Here is a 21,274-nt window from a genome sequence, read left to right as displayed (position 1 = left end):
CACCAACACGGTAGGAAAGACAGTGCGACTAAGACGATCCGATAACATGCCTCACTAGCTAGAAAACCTAAGGATGCAGGTACTAAGATTAAGGATTTTACGCTAGAAAACCTAAGGATGCAGGTATTAAGATTAAGGATTTTACGCATGATAGGGATACTGGGACTACATATCAACTGAGAAGGGCAAAGAACAGATGGCTTCTGAGGAAGACATGAGAATTGATGAAGAAAGAATAATGGGAGATGAGTTGATGGACCTTGAAGAGAAGAATCTATAAGATTTAAAGAATGTACCTGGACAACTTGTTGTTCATGTAAAAGATTTTGTTGATGGTGCAGAATATCTTGATATAGCACCTTCAGATATGTATATGCTATTAGAGAGAAATCGAGAAATAAATGATGTTGTGATCTTGATATCTCTCAAGTATGTAAGCTATCTTTTTTGAAAATTTATCTACTGATTTGTTTTTTAAAGATAACTACCTAATTTATCGGCATCTTTTGTCCACCCTACCCCCAGAGCCCTATTTTCTTTTCTTTTTTTTAATTGGACACCATAGTCTCTGTTTATGTAAGAGAAACAAGCACCAATTTTGCAAGGTTGGAAGAATGGTTGAGGAGACGCGACATTGAAAAGGTGCAATTTGTAATTGTACCTTATAATGAAATGTAAGTATTTTATTTTAAATATGTTTTACTTTGTTTAATGTCCTTTTATACATCTCTATCAATTGTTTTTTCTTTTCTGTATTTTGTAGGAGCCATTGGAGTGTAATTATAATTGATATCAAGAAAAGAAAGACATGTTTCTTGAATTCCATGCTTGATCTGCATGGAGAAGCCAAATTGTAAGTTTTTAATTTTAATAGAGATTGTGTTTAAGATTCAATTTGTATTAGATTGAATAATTTATGTGGTTTATTATTTTGCAGGGCATCTAAACGCATAATAAACACTCCATCCTCCACTCCTTGACAATAAAACTCCACATCAGTTTTTCATTTTGCTTGTAAGTTATAATAACATAAATGATAACTTTTAAGTTTGTAATAGAGCTCCTTCTTCCCACCATAATACCATCTACCTTAAATTTGTAGATTGATGGTATGGCATCTAATAGAAATTCCAAGGGCATACACACATCCCTCAATGTCCATTTTGTATTTATAGGGACTACTCTATTGTCATCATTTTGTATTTATAGGGACTACTCTATTGTCATCATCACTCAAGCTGACTGTTAGGTCATACTGTGTAAATTTTTCCTCTAAATCCAATGGCATCCAAGTCCCTCTAAGCATTACATTTTATATGATCACCCCTACTATGGATGACTTTATTCACTTTCCATTCTACTCCAAATGCATTATCCAAGTCATACTCAGATATATGTGTAGGTAGCCACATTGCTTTTTTCCTCTTCATGTTTTCTTCCTGAAAATATGCCACAAATACATGGAGAGGTATAAACCATGATAGCCTAATCCTCTTAGAAATACTTCTTGCGTCCATAGACTTCTAAATATCCAAGATAATATTGGATTTAAATGCTAATAAAGTACCTTTGTCTGGAAAGTCCCAAGCTTGGTATAGCCAAACTCTCCAGTCTTCCATAAGCTTCTGGTCTATGGACAATATACTTAGCGTTGTATAAAAATATGTGTATATTAACTAAAAAAGCAAATGGTTGATTGGAAAATAATACTTTCCCAAGATCAGCATGCATAGCTTTGAAAGTCCCAGTGAATGACTCCACAGGTTGCCACTCAATGCTTGTTGATAGATAAACATCTATCACATATACAACACATGTGAATTTCTCTAAGTCTATTTGAGGTAACATCTTGATCTTACTGTTGCAATTTATTTTGTAGAAACAAAGTGAATCTCCAATTTATTCGATTGGATTCGAGTGTTACTCATTGGTCTCTGAGTCTATTCGAGGTATTCCATGTCCATGAGAACCTCTGAGCCATGCCTGATTAGCCTTTGAGCCATGTTCGGACCTCTGAGTTTACTTCGCAAACCATGCCAATTTCAACATAAACCAGGGTTAACTGTGTCTTAACCAACTGTGTGCGCTGCTATAATTTTGTTAGAATTAACTATGTGTTAATTGGTTGTGTGTGCTAATATATTTTAGTTTAAACCAAAGTTAACTGTGTGTTAACCAACTGTCTGCGGCGCTGGTATAAGATTGTCAGGATTAATTGTGTGTTAATCAGCTGTGTGCACTGATGAAAAGAGGGTATGTTAGTCATAATATCTATGGTCCAATGGGGATGCCTATGTGATCGTTGCTTACACATGGGAACGATTAATGTGTTTAATCACCTGTGTGTGCTAATATTTACAAACTGAGGATAGTTGCTTCCTCAACTAGGAGGAATATCACGGGAGTGAGATTTTTTATATCTTATCACCCAATTTTTGTTTAAAAAAAGCTTGTAGAGAAAGCATGGGTAGAAATAGCCTTATAATCTGTTTTTGGAAATAATAAAAACTATACTCAAGAGGGGATGTTTTTGGCACACGCTTGGGGGGGTAGTTGGTACCTAATCTTGTGTTTTTCTCTCGCGAATTATACTTTCTGTTCCATATGCTTTTTGAGGTCTGTTATTTTTCATCACAAAATCAATCCTAAATTGCTCTAAACTGGGAACTAACTTTCCATGTGCACATCGATGCATCAACATTTGCCATTGGATGTGTACTAGCCTAATCCGGGGAACACAACATGGATTTTCCTGTGAGCTTTGCTAGTCATCAACTTAATGACGCTGAGTGAAATTACACAACAACATAAAGAGGAGGAATAGCTATGGTTTATGCTGTGAAGAAATACATGCATTATTTATTGGCCAACCAGTTCGTTTTCTTTGTTGACCATCAAGCATTGCTATATTTGGTGAACAAACCTTGCACTACAAGATGCATCACTAGATGGTTACTTATCCTTTTGGAATTTGACTTCACAGTCATAGTTAGAAAGGGTTCATTGCATGTACATGCTAGTCAGCTTTCAAGAATACCAAATGGAGAACCACAATGGGTGTGGAAGATGACCTTCCTGATGCTCCTTTATTTCAAATCGACCATATGCTTGAGTGGAGTGATGAAATAGCTCATTTCTTAGTAAATGGACTTCCTATAGATCGTCCTATAAATAAGAACAAAGCCAGATGCCTTATCAAGAAGGCCACACCCTATCAAATGATAGTGAAAATTCTTTATCAGAAGGGTTAAGAAGCAATCATGAGAAAATATGTTTTGAAGATGACTTTGTTGCCGTTCTTAAACAAGCCCATTTAGGAATAGCCGGAGGACATTTTGCAGCACAACTGATACCATTGCACGCAAGGTTCTCTTGGCAAGACTTTGGTGGCCTACACTCTTTGGTGATGCAACTGAATTTGTTAAACATCGTGAGACGAATCTCAAAGGTTTGCCATGGTCCAAGAAAAGAAGTGTATACCTTTAACCCCAATTATTTTGGAACAACCTTTTGAAAAATGGGGCAATGACTTTGTTGAACCCTATTAGCCCAACAGCTAAGGTTCCCAAGCATGATACATTATTGTCGTGACACAAACTACTTTTGAAGCCAAAGCTACACAAAACATTGATGCAATGTCCACATCTAAATTCCTTCATAAAAATGTGTTAACTCATTTTGGTTGCCCACTAGAGATAGTGAGTGATGGTGGTAGTAGCCATTTCATAAATGAAGTGATAGAATTCTTGCTCAAAGAATTCTTTGTGGTACATAGAAAATCTATACCTTATTATCCACAACCTAATGGCCAAGTAGAGAGCACAAACAAGCCGTTGTGTGCAATTCTCACTAAAATCGTAGAGGCATCCTGAATGGATTGGGAGCACAAATTACATGCTACTCTATGGGCCTACCGTATAGCTTATAAGGTACCTGTCAATAGCACACCTTTCCAGCTAGCATTTGGGCTTGACGCAGTAATGCCATTAGAATATATTGTTCCAAGCTTTCAAATATCTACTCATTATAATCTTCATGGAAATCCCTTATCAGAAAGACTTATTGAAATGGAAAAACTCAATGAATTGAGATTCAATTCCGGTTATGAATTAATGGTTGAAAAGTTACGACGCAAGCACTGGTTTAAAAACTAGCTCAAAGATAAAAACATTGAGACATTTTTTATAGAAACCTTTTTTTTGCAATTATTTCACACCTCATTATTATGGGTATTTTTTAAGACCTTATAACTTATGTACAAATCACATATTTTTTTCATTTTTCCTTTGTTATTTATCATACACATCACTATGTTCCCTCTACACCCACAAGTGCAATGGAGCTAAGAGACCCCATTGGTTCGAGGGATTTGGCATTATGGATCAATTGGGTGGGGTGGTCGAAGATGAGGCCAGCGAAGGTTCCTATTGATTAGAGCAAGGTCTAGGAGGGTGATGGGTCACACCATGTGCTAGGTTTTCTTTGACCTTTTGGGTATATGTACCGTGCTTGATATAAGTATGGATGTAGGTAAGTTGGGTGTTGCCTTAGAGGGAGATGTAGAGCATGGTGGATAGAATCACTACTTGGTGGATAGAGTCATCACTTGGTATGAAGATCTTTGTTTGGATGCATGGATCCGGTGGCTCCATAGGCCATGATGGGGATGCCCATGTGATTAGGCAAGATGGAGGAGTTTCCCTCACAAAGTCCAAACGTGTTGTGCATGGATGGATGACCAGTAGCCCTTGTAAAGGTGTAGATGCTAGAAATGTGATTCATGGATGATGGGAATAGGGCTGGACAGACAAGAATGAGACTCACATGTTTTCTCCTTGTGCTAGTGTTACCCTATTGGTGGTTGTGTCAACGTTGTTGGTGGTGTTGCCGGGGGCTTGTAGCTTTGCTGGAGCTTGGTTGGATGTTTCGGTTCTTTGAAGTTGACGAGTTGTTGTTGGAGAAGTCGGGGGTGTGGCCCCCGGAGGTGTTATATGGATTGGGGGTTATTAGTATATGCCACTGGAGGTTTTAGAGAGCCGGTAATGAGGTTATTATAGGAGGTAACGAGGTTATTATAGGAGGTCGAGGAAAGTGTTGATTCATGTGGGGTGTGGCAAGGGCACTTTGTTTGGTGAAGAGGTCGGACCCTTGGGGTTGGTGTGATGATGGAGAGACAAGTATCTCTCTGTCCCTCACTCTTTATATACCCACTTACACTCTTCCTTACCTTACATAAAAGAAGATAAGCATGTAAACCCACAAGTGATTGCATTTAATAGTTTAAACCATTAGAAAGAAAGAGATGTGTCTCTCATTAACAATTTACACCATTAGCATGTAAAACCACAAGTGTTTGCATTTAATAGTTTAAACCGTTAGAAGGAAACAGATCTATCTCTCATTCTTTGATGTACACATACCCACGCATCCATGTGCAAAAGGGTCCAGAAGGAAGAGGTGTGAGACATTGTTAATCCTTAGAAGAAAATAGATCTTGCTTCTCCATAAGCTCTCAAGTCACTTCTCTTCGTCTCATTTTAACTTTAACTCTTGCACCCTCATTGCTCTCTCTCAAGCTTGTTCTCTTCACGGTGAGAAGCAATCCCTCTCTCACATGAAGGATTAAACCTCATTGTCCTTCACTCAAGGCTCTAATCAAGCTCTTTCACACCCGGTTCTCAACACACATACTCTTTTTCACATACTCTTGCTCTCTCAAGGGCTTCCAACCTTTCTTCTCTAATTAAGCTCAATCACCCTCATCTCTACACATACTCTACCTCACTCGCACGCTGTCTCAATGTTATACTCTCTCTACCCCTCTCATGCTCTCTCACAATGCCTCTCTCACACACAACTGCTCTTTGACAAAAAGGCTACCCACTCTGTCTATTGCCCCCATTTGCATTGCCTAGTCGAGCAAGAAGAAAAAAAGGGAAGTTGCATGCCAAAGGTCTAGAAATAAGCCAATGGAAGTGTGTCCATGTTGTAGAAAATCTCTCTCTCTTTACACGCTCTCCCTCTCACACACACTTTCAACTCTCACTTTCTCAACTCTCTTATACACATTCTCTCTCACACTGGCTGAGTGGGCTTTGAGAATGACCAAGAAGGAACAAGCTTACCAAAGAGTTAGAATTATAATAGGGTTATGCGGCAGGCAGATCTAGATGGAGTGTACTACACAGGCAAGCAAGGGCCGGAGCCAAGGTGGTGGGCACAGGCATGAACATGGCAGCTTGGAGATGGGGCTTCGTAATCGGAGCATGCGTGAGAGGTGGTGAGGGTGGGTACATAGTTGTTGCATGGAAGGCAGTGAGGGTGTGCTTCTAGTCACATAGGTGGGGGTGCATGCTATGGAGCATAAGAAGCCGCTTGTGGAGGTATGAAGACTGGTGCATGGAAGACAATAAGGGTGTGCTGCTAGTCACATAGGCTAGAATCTAGTGGGGTGCATGTGACGAGCAGAAGAAGGAGCTTGTGGAAGTAAGGCAGTGATGTGGGAGAAAACATAGGAGACGGGGTGGCAGGGGGAAGAGGCACCTACATTGTGTAGGGGACAAGGGCATGTAGGGGAGTTTGGGACACAAGAGGGGTAGCTTAGAGGTGTTTTTTAAATTTAAAAAAAATTGCCTTATTAATTTATTATTTATTATTTGTTTTTTTGTTGGAGTGGAGATCAAGGTAGCAATACACACATAGATGCATCAAGCTAAGAGACATAGAGATAAGCACAACATTCAAAGTAGATTGATGAGAATGAGTGAAGTACAAGTGAAGTGATATGATAAGATCACTTACACACACTCATAAGAGAATTATAAGCACAACATTCAAAGATTGATGAGAATGAATGAAGTACAAATGAAGTGGCATGATAAGATCACTTACACACACTCATACGAGAATGATAAGGAGTAAAGTACAAGTGAAGTGACATGATAAGGTTACTTACACACACACACTCATAAGAGTGGGTACATATGCTTAGGAGAGAAAAAAACCTCTCAAAGAGGGAAAAAGTGTTGAGATATCGAGCTCAATAGTGCTACAACGGACATGATAGCTTCCACATCTATATCACTGGCATGGTTGGTGAGATTATAGGTGATATGCGGCCAGTGGGATGACAGGCTATGTGACAGCCATTTTAGATTATGGGTGATATGCGACCAGTGGGATGACAGGCTGTGTGACAGCCATTTTAGATTATTAGAAACTGGCATAGTTATAGCGCCAGCTCATTTAGTCGGGTTCACATTATGGACCGACTCTTGTATGTTGTAGTAGTTGAGTACTAACCCATATAGTGTGTACTCTTATCTTTATGTTAAGTTGGTTGAGTAGAGAAGAAGAAGATAGAAGAAAATTCAGCTATCCATCTCTCTCTTGTGTCTTGCTCTCTCTCGTGTGTGTGTGTTTGCTTGCTAGGGTTTGAAGCTCTCCCTCTTTCCCACATTCGTACCAATGGCCTTCTTGCCATGAGGTAGATTTGTCAAATACCACGTGTCATTCTTGAGTGTAGAGTTATACTCATCTTGCATAGCATGCATCCAATGATCATCATCATGTGCTTCCTCAAAGGAACCATGTTCCTCTTAGTACCAATGGCCTTCTTGCCATGAGGTAGATTTGTCAAATACCACGTGTCATTCTTGAGTGTAGAGTTATACTCATCCTGCATAGCATGCATCCAATGATTATCATCATGTGCTTCCTCAAAGGAACCATGTTCCTCCTCATTACATAAAGTAGAAATGAAACATGATTCACATGAGAATAATCTGAATGATGAGAACCTGCACGAGTTCTGCTAGGTAAAGGAGCTATCAACTTGCTATCCCTCAATGTCTGCACAAGCCATTTTGGCATACGCCTAGATTCTTCTATGGCTGCTCTCTCCTCATCCACTACATCCTCAATAATTGGCTCAGGCTGAGTTTGCACCTACAAAGGCTGAATTATAGCACTTGGCTGAGCATTCAATTACTCTACATATGGCTGCCCTCCATTAAACAAAGGTAGGAGCGAATCAAACATGTCTTGTGAGCATACATTCTATTGCTTTTTACATGAAAGCAAGACTGAACTGAGTTTTCGACAAAAACATCTCTACTTACCAAAATCCGCTTTGAGGCTCGATGGTAGAGTCTATATCCCTTGCTTTCTGAACTGTATCCCACAAATATGCATTTAACTGCCTTATCATGCAAGACAACCAAAAACACAAAAATGAGCCACAGAAGGCTTCTTGCCGTGCCAAGCTTCATAAGCCAAGCTTCATAAGGAGTTTTAGACTGTAAGGCCTTGGTAGTAGGACATTTGTTCAACACATAGTTTGCACACATAGTTGTCTCTAACCAAAAACCACATTGAGGTAAATCTTGGGCTTTCACCATACATCGTGCCATCTCCATGAGAGACCTGTTCTTCCTCTCAGCCACACCATTTTGCTGAGCTGTGTATGGCACTGTACATTAATGCCTTATGCCTTTTTCAGCTATATATGCATGAAATTCCTTGGACATATACTCCCCCCCCCTCAATCTGAACGAAGGGTACCAACTTTACATTCACATGCATTTGCAGCCATGGATACAAAGTGCCTAAAGCACATAAAAACCTCTAACTTCTGCTTTAATGGATACACCCAACTATATCTGGAGTAATCATCAATAAAAGTGACGAAGTAGAGATATCCCTCAATAGATAGTGTCCTCATAGGACCACATACATCACTACGTATAAGATATAATTTCTTAACAGCTCTCACAGATACAAAATGATGTCCGATGCATTTTACCAAGAATACACCCCTCACATACATGTCTAGTAGGGGTCTCAAGAGTTGGCAACTCAGACACCATATCATGCCTTTGAAGGCGTAACAAACTGCCATAATTCAAATGGCCAAATTCTGCATCACTCATAGCACGAGTCGTAAAGACTGAGCAAGCATCATGCTGGAACTTCTCAAATACATCCATCTTGTATAGGCCATGAAATAGGGTACCTAAGGCAATGATAGAATAACCATCATTTCTATCCTGAACTGCACATCTGTCATCCACAAATTTCACCGTCAAGCCTGACAAGGCTAAGGAAGAAACTGACAGCAAGTTCTTCTTAATGCCTGGCAGATATAAAACTTTAGAAAGAGTAAATGTGTCCCCATTTGCAGAGCAGTGAGCACAACTCTACCAACTCCTTTGACAGGATATGAGGAACCATTTGCACATGTGACGGTTCCTGCACTTGGGACAGATTCCAGAGATGAGAATAATTTTTTTTGTGAAGTAAGGTACTTACTAGCACCACTGTCAAAGTACCGAGCATCCGATTCTACCGCTGACATCATGAACATAAGGGTCATAACTGCAATGTACAATCCATGCCCAATCATCTTAAGCAAAACTTGCAACGTACAGTCCATGCCCAATCATCTTGAGCAAGACTTGGAGATTCCTTCTTCTCTGCACTTGGTGCAAATACATCAGCCACAACCATGCCTGATTCTTTCTTTTTCTCCTTCTCTTGGCTTTTCTTGCACTCATTTATGTAGTTCCTTGGTTTCCTACAATAGTGACACTTGCCCTTCTTTTTAGGCTTATCACGTTCTTTCTCTACATCCTTACTTGAGGATTCTGCTTTTGGCTTATAGCCACCGTGCGAAGAAGCTTTACCTTTGCCTTTCTTGATTGGCAAAACGAAAGCTTGGTCACCAACTCACATAAGAGATCTGTTTTGACTAGACTGCTCTTCTTGTTGCAAGCATACAGAAACCAGCTCATCAAATGTAAGGGCATTTAGATTTCCCTTTATCATGAGTCTAAGGGTAGAGGAAAAACTCTGTGGGCATCAATGTACTATCAGGATATATCTCATCTACACTAGCAAGCTGTTTCTTAAAATCTTTGATCTTAGTCAAGAAGTTGTCCATTGAGTCTCTCTCATTCATGTGCTCAGACTCCAACTGTTTGCGTAGATATGCACTACGTGCTTCATTCCATACCTGGTATAATGCAGCAAGTGCATCCCATACCTGTTTCGAAGTCTTACAAGACCGAATATGAGGAATAATGCTTCACTTCACAGAAAGTGCAAGCAATGCGTGTGCCTATGCATCTCTTCCACCCCATCTCGTTTGAGCAACAGTGGGAGGTATTGGTGGTGCATGTGGAGGAGCCACATCTGTATCAGATTCTACTTCAGATGTATGTGTAGCACCTGGTTACACTGGTAGTTGTGAAACAAGACGAGTTTCACTACCACTGACCACATTCCAAAGGTCTTTAGCAACCAATACATGCCTCATCATATAGGACCACAATGGGTAGTTGGTCCCATTAAGTTTGTCCTCAGCAAAACAACATGTTGAATACATCACTACTGTCAGCCATGACTTTCTACCAACAAACGCAAAATTTTTCAACACACTGCAAGTACTCAGTATTCACTGAATGCAACCCTGGATGGCTGCCAACTAACTGAATCACCTCTGCAAAGTGTATGAAAAATAACACAGAGTAGAGAATAGAGTGTTACTGGAAAGTATGATGGTCAATGTTGTTGATGAAGACATTGTAGATGTTACTGCACACCAAATCTTTGCCGCTACATAGCCCAAACACCTAGAAACACAAGGACGAACAAGCACGCCATGCTCTCCCGCTTCGAGCAGCAAAAGAGTGCATAAAAATAATGCATGCCAAGCAGACACATGTGTAGCATATAACCATTCATAAGGTTAAAGAAAGCTTCATTTTTATCCATTAATTAATTAATGATAAACGTTGAAAATATTGGTGGTGCTTATTCGCGACACTTTGCCTCGGTGACTGAGCAATTTTGCCTTGCTTCATGGGCAAAGATCAAGTGGCACATCTTGGTTGGCCTCTCCCTCTGCTTGTCTTGGTGCCATGACTGGGCCTTGCTATGGATCCCCTGAGACACCCTTGTACGCTACCTCTACTACCAAGTGGGCATTGACAACACCGTGAACACCTTGGAGAAGGAGATTACTGCACTCCGCTTGAGCATTCTAAGAAAACCTTACATGTTGGGAGTTCGGCTCTCATTTCCTTGGCAGAGAGTAGTGGTAGGTAGCTAATCAGGTGCTCCTAGGTACATCATCTCTTGTTAGGCCTTCTCACGCTCCTACGTAGTTACAAGGAGATAAATGTGGGCCTTACACTTCAACTATTAATTTTTTGATCTCTGCCACCACAACTACCTGGTCCTAGTGGCACCATGGACACCCCTTACACGCGCCCATCAGGAGCATATGGCAACCTAGCTCGTCTCACAGGCAAGATGTAGTAAGGTCATCAAGGACACCGTCAACCCGTCAGCAAAGACCATCCTGCTCAAGGGACCTCATTCATACACCTGTAGCATTTGACAAATGACTCAAAGTGGATGCAAGGTTGCTTCCTCTGCACTTACAGCTCAATCCCTTCCTCGTCCAAGGGAATGCAGGGTAATTTTTACATTATATCTCCAAGAGCAACCAGCCACAGAGGGCCCCTCCTCTCCTCTCTATCAAACCCCCTTCTGGTGTATCCTTACCTCTTGAGATCGTTGTAGTCTACTCTTGACCAAACGTACTTTCCCTACTAATGGATCCATTCGGGGAAGAAAGGACTGAAGCCTCACTTTAGGAGTTACTGAGCATATGCCTTGCTAAAAGAACATGTAAACCCCTTTCAAAGTGCAAATGTAGAGAGTATATCAGCAATTGAAAAGGGCATAGTTAGGTTTGCAAGTCTCTTGTTTGATTATGAAGAAACGTTCACCTGTTGATGCATGCCTTCCACAATAAAATCAAGGATTTTAAGAGATCATAAATTTTTAAGGGCACCTTGTCCCTACATAAATAAGGCTCTACTCCTTTGGAGCTTAGCTAGGAAAAAGTTCCCTTTGCTGCCCTCTTTGCAAACAAACAAACAATGAGGCTCTAGGACTTGTACTTTGTAGCCCACATAGTAGACGCACTACCCTTGCGAATCACTAGGGGTCAAAATTTATTTTGTAGAGAGAGCTGCACAAAGGCACAAGCTAATCTGAATCACATACAGCCAACTGCTTATTTTTCATCATATATGTGACTAAATAACATGGAAGTATACATAATCCTCAAGGTGAGTGTTTATCTGACAAACAATCGAAGGTGATGATCCAACAACACTCATAGGCACATTTGAATCCAGGACCAAACTCCGTATGTTGCTCACAAATAAAATGCCTACTAACATCACTTGACATTTAATAGAAAGCATCATATGGACTAAATCCTTTCACAGCATGATGTGAAGCATGCTTTCTGATTCAACGTTTTAAACAATGGGTGTCAGGAAAGAAAGATTTTTATTAACGTCTACGAAAGACCCAAAGGGTCTATGAGACCAGAAAGTAGTACAACTGTTCCATGAATAGACTAAAAGTTGGAACATGGAAAGAGAAAACAATCCCTAAGTAAAAGGTCCACATGCTACGTGGGCCCATCAAGTACAATCATGTAAAGCTTTGGCCAAAAACCATTGCAATTCAACCAGCCGCACCAACAATAGCCAATCCATTTGCAGCTACAGCACCATCTGTCTGGTGTTCATTGAGCTTTTGACCCTCTCCCGAAGGCTGGCATATAAGAAAAAAAGTTCAGTTCTCTCTCTCTCTCTCTCTCTCTCTCTCTCTCTCTCTCTCTCAAGGCTCTCTCTCTCTCTCTCTCTCTCTCTCTCATGGCGTGAAGCTGCGCAGGCCCCCTCCTCCTCTGTTCGCGCTGCGCGCTGGTGGCCCTGGTTGCTGCTTTTTGCCGCGCTGCGCCTTTCTTGCCCTGCTTCTGCCTCCCAGTTTCCAGCGCACAGGCGCCCTTTGCTTCCATGCTGTACACAGGCGCGCTTCCCCTCCGCCTCCCTTGCTCTACGCGCCTGTTCGTACACTGTGTGCCCGCCCTGCACCCCTGCTTCCGTGCTGTACACAGGCGCGCTTCCCCTCCGCCTCCGCCGGTGCTCTGTGCTCGTCAGGCTGCACCTGTTCGTACACTGCGTTTGCACCCTCCCTTTTCCCACCCGAATAGCACAATGAACCTACAGGAGCTGGAGGCATACATCAAGACAGTGGAGGACAACACCAAGAAATTACTGGGCGAACAAAAGAAGGTGCTGGACAGGGTTCTGAACCAACATGAAAAACAGTTGGAAGGCCTCCGCAAGGAGATACAGGGAAAAAACAACAGGATTGAAGCATCAGTAATACCTCTATTCCGAATTTTGTTAAGTATTACGAAACAAAAACCTGCATTACATGTTAACAAGCACGAAATTGATGATCCTAGCATTCACAACAGAACCAGTTATCGGTCACACATGAATATCTTGAAAGACCTGAAAATTTTAAAAGACTATGGCCTTTCTAGGAAGCATCAAACTGCTTACTTGAGAGTGACCGGAAGGCTGAGGAGAGGCTCCAACAGCAGTAGAACTCTTTGACAATTCTCTTAGGACACCCTGAGAATAAGTAAACATAGAATTCCTTTACCCATAAAATATGCATAGCTTCGATGTGATGATTGAAGTACAAGGCCACATTCAAAACCAGCCCCGGCCAAATTCAAGACACTAAGAAGTGGCAAGCTTTACCTTGTTAGCCCACATAAGTCCACAAGCATTGCAAAGTGTCCTGGGTCCACCGGGGCCTCGTCGCATCATCGGAGTGGAACGCTCTCCAATTCCACAATGCAGACAACTGACAAACATAACACGGACCAAAGAAATGAGAACATGCAACATATAACTAGAGTAAAACCAGTGACACTACATAAATCAGATGCCTAAACAATGTATATATACCTAGATGAATCCTGGAACATGCCCAAATTCACCTTATAAGAATGTGCAATTCATAACCTCATGGTAGTCATCCACAAGACAATAAACCATCAACTCCATCATGCAGAGTATGGACTGGATACGACGACATCCCCACTAACGTCATCAGTGCCCAATAGTGGGTGTAGAACTTGGTATCAATATATGCTCCGATGCACACACACACACACACACACACACACACACGCATAAGAGCATACATTCATACAAAGGTATGTGTACTAAGTTTCTGTCAGAGCTCCGGAGATAGAAGGCAGACTCAGTCATAATGAAGCCTAGCACTAAGGATCATAACAAATAGAAAGAATTACTACAACAAAAAGGTAGTTGTTACGGCATATGCACCACCAAAGATAGAAAGAATTAACACAATATCAACTCGCTGCAACTTGGACGAAAACTTCACAATGTGAAATTTGAATGTTTGCTAATACAGCATAAAGATATACCTAGATGAATCTAGGAACATGCCCAAATTCACCTTACAAGAATGTGCATTTATAACCTCATGGTAGTCATCCACAAGACAATAAACCATCAACTCCATCATGCAGAGTATGGACTAGATCCTATGACATCCCCACTAACATCATCAGTGCCCAATAGTGGGTGTAGAACTTGGTATCAATATATGCTCCCACACACCCAACCCCCCATGCACACACACACACACACACATAAGAGCATACATTCATACAAAGGCCTAAACAATGTATATTTAGGGTTGAAAATGGCTCTGCAACCAAATGGATGGATAGCACAATCTATAAGATGGGAAACAGTCTGTTCATTGAAAAAGATGGAAAGGAATATGTTCAACACGAAAAGCCTTCCCCTTTCTTTTAGTTCTGCATACTTGGCAGAGGTAGCATCAAAGCCATGAATGGCATGACACCCCATCAAAGAACACACTCTCCCACATTCCCATTCATGTACCACGTGTTCAAAAAGCCAAATAGAATTGTAATCCAGGGGCGGGACTTCGGGAAGGGTGTGCTTAGCAAGAAATGCATCTTTATGAAGTCACAGGTCCTACATCCTAAGGTGCCCATGACAATGGGCAAGCAGCTTGATTACATGTCCAGTGTTCCCTTATTGCAGTCTGCCTGCGAGTCTTGCCAAGGATGCTCCAAGCATAGTTGCAATAAAACACGTTTCATTCAGTTTGAATGAAACGAAACGTTTCGTAAACATTTCATACGAATGAAATGCGTTTCATTCGTGTCCACCTGGGAACTATACGATTTAAGCGTTTTTTACCCAAATTCTTTAGCTTTAACTTGAAAACATGTTTTAATGTGTAAATGATGCATGTTTAATATTGTTTTGCATGAAAGGCAACATATTTTTTACATATTATAAACTTATATACAAATTTTGAGGCTTGTAACCTCCCTGTTTTGTATGAACCGTTTTTGAAACGTCTGGGATTTGAAAGAAACGTTTATGAAACGCGTTTCATGAAACACCTAGCAACTATGGCTCCAAGGCAGTACTAGTTCGAGATGTTGAAAAGACTCCAGCTGATTTGTAACAGCCTCCATATGCATCGGCCCTCATATGAGATTCTCCCAGCTAAGGCCTTCCTCCGCACAAAGGCTAGTTGAAAATATAAGAAAACTTTCACGAACCTTATGATTTACACAAAGCAATGAGCTCTGCAGAGCATCAACTCGATTAGAAGTCCTTCATTGCCAGGGGGTACAGAGCAAGTTCTGCTAAATATACCAGTTACATAAATTAAAAGAGCTCCTTGATTTTGCAGGCATCAGCATATGTCAAACAGTAAAAATGTGGTTGGAACAAACTTGAGGCTGAATTGAAAAGACTACTTCATGCTATCTAGCATATAATATATTGTCGGAGGCGACGATCACCCAACACCCTTGCCGACGCATCCCAGATGCGGCCACCGGGACAGACCCATGCTTTTGCGCAAGGCTGGCACTGCTGGCCCACCCCCCTCCAAATCTTCCAAAAAAAAGGACATGGCCAAACATGGCCCAGGGGGGAGTAAATAGCCCATATGAACCTTGGCAACCTGGCCTGCACTGTGCTCCCCGCCAAGTGGGATAAGTGACGTGAATGAGTCACCCCAATCAACCTCCCTCAATCAGCATTCTACATATGCATCTGATGCCTTCAAAGTAATGTACACTCAGCAATTATTTTTTACCTAAATGCTAGAGAACATGACCAAATGCACAAAAAGAGAGAAATGACACAGTTTAGATATATATATACCTAGATGAATCCAAGAACATGGCCAAATTCACCTTTTAGGCATGTTATGTACTCATGGTAGTCAACCCACAAGACTATGTAACTATCAACTCCATTATGCATAGTATGGACTAGATACTACAACATCCCCACTAACGTCATCATTGCCCAATAGTTGGTGTAGAACTCTGCATCAAGATATGCTCTCACACACACACTCCACACACAAACACACACATAGAGTTTAGAATACATGGTATTACATGGTTTCTTGCTGAGCACCACTAGCCCCAGATTGATTATTCCAGGGCTGTGCATTCTCTGGATTTGGCAAAGCTGGAATTTCCTCTGCTGCAGGTTTAGAAGAAGCAAATTGTCCCTTCTTCCTTTGCATCCTGTACAAAGAAACACAAGCAAACGTATTTATTATTAGTTGTCAAAATATTCCAAGGGCAAACCCCAATATGTTTTGGAAAGGACCAACACCATGTCACAGGGTTAGTTGCATAAGGAGCAAAAGTGCAAGCAAAATCTAGTTGACAAATGCAGAAGATTGTAGAGCCACAAAGAATTGGTTGAAGGTGCATCACCATGGGAATGGCTCATCTTTCCTTAACAGTGACGCTCATGATCTCTTCATTGACATCTAGGTAGAACATTGCTTTCCTATGGCTACGCTTGATGAAACGTTGGTGAGGGTTGGCAAGAGGGTTCGCAATGGCTCCTCTTGTTGGGCAAAAACATGACAAAGGAACGGAGACGCACCACACACAACGTTTTTGATGCAGTTAGTGGATAGCTTCATAATCCCAGAGCTTCAAGTCTGTAAGTGTGACCGGCATACCTTAATGCAACTTCCTTCCGCACAGTATACCGGATCTTCTTTTCAAAGTTACGCTCTTTACGCTTTTCCCGAAACCTTGTCAAAGACGCGAGTCTTTGTGGCATGTTCAGTCGTTGTGGAAGATCAGGTAATGTCTGTACAAAGAAAGAGAGGGCTTTGAAATAGCTTGAATGGAGCATTGAAACAGCCACAATTACTGCTTGTAAGCACATAAATAACCGACAAACCTTGTGTTGATGATGGCCTTGCATTGAGACACCTGGCATGCCAATCGGCACCTCACGACCTCCCAATAGCAGCAATACAGCTTGCACCTGCATCAGCTTCAATACTTGAGGACCTTACCGAAAAACCAGACTTTAAAAAAATGCAAGCCAAATCTGATCAAAATTTTGAGGAGTGTTACCCTTGAGACATGAAATTGTCAGCAACCCCTTTCAAACAAAAAGAAACAGAAGTATGCCAACAAAAGCACTAGAATTCCGCAGGAGGAGTGTAAATTGCTCGGGTTGGGGCAACCAGTCCAACGACTGCAGCAGGTGCCAGCGTTGGCCTTCTCTTGGACTGTTTGATTGAATTTTTCAATCAATATCTACAGATGTGGTCACAATACAAGCACAGTCCAGCAAAGTCAAAGAAGCACCAATACACCACTAAAGTTGTTCTTAGCATCTACAGCCTTGGGTTGATTTTACTTTTAGTCATTGCTTAGAATCTTCCAATGTCTCCATAGTACCAACTGAGGACCCAATATGGCTGGCACTTTATTGGCAGGTTACAAAGACACAAGTGACAAAGGCAAACTCACAACCATGGCCAAATACTCATCACATCCTCTTTGGGCAACACCAAGCTAGAGAGCCCGATGATAAAGGGACACAAGGACACCCAACCAGGGCGCGTAGTGAGAGGCCAGCTCCCCATGCAATCCTGCTGGTAATGAATGTGGTTCCAGGAATCTTGAGAGGGCCTGCGAGATGTTCTGAGACAGTGGGTGTCTAGACGCAACAAACTGTCTGGTGGTCAAGCCTAGAAGACCAGAGACCACAAGGAGATTATGGACATGCTCCATGGACGCATGCACGGTTCATCAAATAGTACCTTGAAGGATGAGGTCCTCACCCACCTTTGAAACTCCAAGGTCTATACAAAGAGTGAACTTGCAGCCCTTGTAGAGGAGTACTTGGGTAAGGATCACAAACATTCCCATCACTTAACATGTGACCAAGCAGCTGCATTAGGGCATCATTGCCTTCCACAAAAAAATATGCATTGGCACTCGCATGGAAACGTCGTCGAAAGGAACTACTCTTCACCGACATACGTTGAAGGGGAAGTTTTTAAATTTCCAAAATTATCTTTTTTCTATTATGTTTGAGTCATGGCTTTTCTGCCCGGGAAGTCTCCCAAAATCTGAATTAAAAATTTTGTGTGTGTTTTCTTTTGTAATGCTCCATCATTCCCTCTTTAGCCCTACTTAGAGCAAGGGGGGCTTGTCTTGATAGACTAATGTAGGATGTCAAGCTCTTATATCAGGCTCGACATGAGAGTTTGGGTGTTTGCATCACTGTTCTTTTGTATCCATGATTGTAGTTTAGAGTCCATATCATTATGAATAATGAAGGTTTGTCAAGCATCACCTCCATCACTCCGAAGGTGGGTTTGTTGGTTATTTGGAGTTAGTTGCTGTGAACAACCTCTTTAGGTGTGAATAGCCCTTATTGTCACATGCACTCTACACTGTGGTGCATGGTGACAAGATGGCTCATCATCAGTGCTTCATTGTACAGCAGTAGGACCCTTTAGGATATGATATTGTCGTATGCCATGGCCCCATTGTAATCCTCAACCCAAGATATGTCAGGCACGAGCTATGTAGGTCATTCCTTAGCCTAAAGAGTGCCAGTCAGTCAGTCAAGTCCCTTAACCCACTTGGAGAGAATCATTGATGCATGTAGAGTCAATAAAAACCTTAGGGTTTGCATTAGAAAGCATTCTGCATTTGCATAGCATTCATCCCATATGCACATACATCATTGCAGAAGCATTAGATTATTATTCAGCATTATTCCACATTTTTTTCATATTTTCTAGCATTTTATACACAATATTTCAGCATTAATATCATTATTCCAGCATTTACCACATTAAGCAAGTCGTGTAGCATTAATTGCTACAGTCGGCCATATCCTTTGCACTATGGTTTTGCTGAGCACTTGGTTGTTTCCTTCCAACATCTGGTATCTGGCCTGTTGTTCTTCTACGGCCTTCAAACCTTTGAGTATGACATCTCTATGTGTAGCGTCAGCTGCAGCCATTTGTTCCTTGAGCATTTGTACTTGGTCTGACGCTTCTAGCACTTCCTTCCATAGGGTTGCATTTCTGTCATGTAGCAAGTGAGTGGTAAGTAAATGACAGTGCCAAACCCTTTGTTCTTGTTCCCAAATAGAAGCACTTGTAGAGGTTGACCCTTCTAATCCGCAGAGAGGCAATCACATCAGGCTATCGAGACCTTCCATTGTTTCCTGTAGGAAGCGGTCCGCATCCATGTTATGCAAAAAGGAATCTATTGTGACAGGACCTTCATCTTCTAGTCTTTGCCTCTTGCTTGGGCTTGGAGGTTCGTTAGCTCTCTTCCTTTTCTCGACTACTTGGCCTTCCTCCGTAGCCTCTGGATGTATAGATGTCGCTTCTTCATTCCTTTTCTCAACAGCCTTCTCTGACACAATTTCTTCTAGGACCTTCTTTGCACCAATCTCCATTGAAGTTTGCGGATTTGAGAGAACAAAATCACGGAGTGGGGAGAGGTTCTTGAATGTCGTATGTGTTGGGCTGTTGATCCACCACCTGCTGATATGACGCGATGTCTTTGGCTAGTTTTGCTTCCAGGCGCGCTGGGACTCCTCAGCAACTGCTGGTATTATGCCCCTCATTTTTCTCTCTTTTTACGTTGTCCCTTCTTCATCTCCTGCATTATCTCCTTTGTTTCCTTTAAGAGTGCTTGTCCTTCCTACAACTCTTCAGGAGTGATGGTTGGTGGTTCCAGTGGCATTGCAGCTTGTTGTACCTGTTCTTCCGGCATGCTTTCGGGAGTTGGGAGGTCAGCTGCATGACTGAGTACTTTGGTTAGCAAGTAAGGATTGCACACCTAGTGACTTTAAATAGTTCTCCATCTCTCTATGGATATACCAAGCCCAGTCTTCTTCTTTTTCTTCATGCACTTTGGCTATTCGGTTGAGTGGGACCCTGTTATATCTGTCAACTGGCTTAACCTGCATTATCATCGACATCGCTCTGCATGCTTTCTCAGTGACTTCATCACGTATATTGTCATATTCTGTTCCATTGGAGTTGTAAGAACTCCTTTTGAGCATCTCTTCCATGGGCAGCTTCTCAATACTGTGAATATGTATCTCCATCGGCGGCAATAGCTGCAGAGCCTCACGTATCAATTCTTCTAGATGAGGATCTGTTCTGTTGTGCCATCTACCTTTGTGACTCTTCCCCTCTTGGTGGCTTTATCATAAGACTTAGGTACTCTGCACATAAGTATGTGTTGATTGTGCGAGGGACTTTCGGCCATTCTTGCAAGTCCCACTTTCTCCAGCTTATGCTTGACCTCTAGATCTTCCCGTATTTGTAAGCATTCAGGGCTGTGGTACTAGAGTGTGATTTTCCCGTGTTGTGTTTAAACTTCTTTGCTGATCACTAATCCTTGGAAACTCTGTGCGTATGGCCCAAGATAACTGAACTTGGTGCTACGAGATCCTCTCTTTTTCCATTCCACGAGTTACCCTGTGGTACTAGTTTGGGTCACGGCTAGAGTCTCCTCGACTTCTGCTTCTAGTGTAACGGAGGAGACCATCTGTAACATTGGAAAGAGCGTCAATCATAATTACTGGTAGGAGCTCATGGTCCTCCCCTTAGTTTATATATATATATATATATATATATATATATATATATATATATATATATATATATTGGGTGTGTGTGTGTGTGTGTGCGCGCGCGCGCGCGCAATGAGAAGTATGTTAGTGGGGTAAGCAATAACAGATTTATGAGTGTTGGTCGGAGAGTAGTGTTAGCACGTGAGAGCTTAAGTCATGAAAGTTCAGGTGTGGGTCTTAACACGTGAAAGTTTTAATGCGTGAAAAGTCTTAACACGTGAGAGCTTAAGTCGTGAAAGTTCAGGTGCAAGAGCTTAAGACATGAAAGTGTTAACACGTGAAAGTATTAAGACATGAGAGTGTTAACATGTGAAAGTTTAGGTGTAGGTCTTTAACTCGTGAAAGTTTAGGTAATGAATCCGTGTACTGTC

General features: G+C 41.6%; 1 protein-coding gene across 3 annotated transcripts in view; it reads right to left on the bottom strand.

Annotated features, from left to right (window-relative positions):
* Positions 1-12,349: 12,349 nt before the first annotated feature.
* Positions 12,350-21,274, bottom strand: part of LOC147620091 (GATA transcription factor 28-like) — a 64,654-nt gene continuing 55,729 nt past the window's right edge. For 2 of the 3 annotated variants that reach the window (XM_086772266.1, XM_086772264.1), the window contains exons 3-8: positions 17,181-17,267; positions 16,954-17,087; positions 16,373-16,504; positions 13,638-13,743; positions 13,434-13,505; positions 12,350-12,636 (exon numbers count right to left, since the gene is read on the bottom strand). In XM_086772266.1, coding sequence (XP_086628392.1) covers positions 12,547-12,636; positions 13,434-13,505; positions 13,638-13,743; positions 16,373-16,504; positions 16,954-17,087; positions 17,181-17,267 — 621 coding nt within the window. In that variant the 3' untranslated portion in view covers positions 12,350-12,546. Of the gene's footprint in view, positions 12,637-13,254; positions 13,294-13,433; positions 13,506-13,637; positions 13,744-16,372; positions 16,505-16,953; positions 17,088-17,180; positions 17,268-21,274 lie in introns of all 3 variants that reach the window. The other variant, XM_086772265.1, reaches the window with a different exon arrangement.

The sequence above is a fragment of the Cibotium barometz genome, chromosome 32 (genome assembly GCF_041138505.1).
Source record: "Cibotium barometz isolate CiBa-2024 chromosome 32, ASM4113850v1, whole genome shotgun sequence".
Lineage (NCBI taxonomy): Eukaryota > Viridiplantae > Streptophyta > Polypodiopsida > Cyatheales > Cibotiaceae > Cibotium > Cibotium barometz.
Note: the sequence above shows the minus strand (reverse complement) of the source record. Positions and strands in the feature narration are given on the sequence as shown.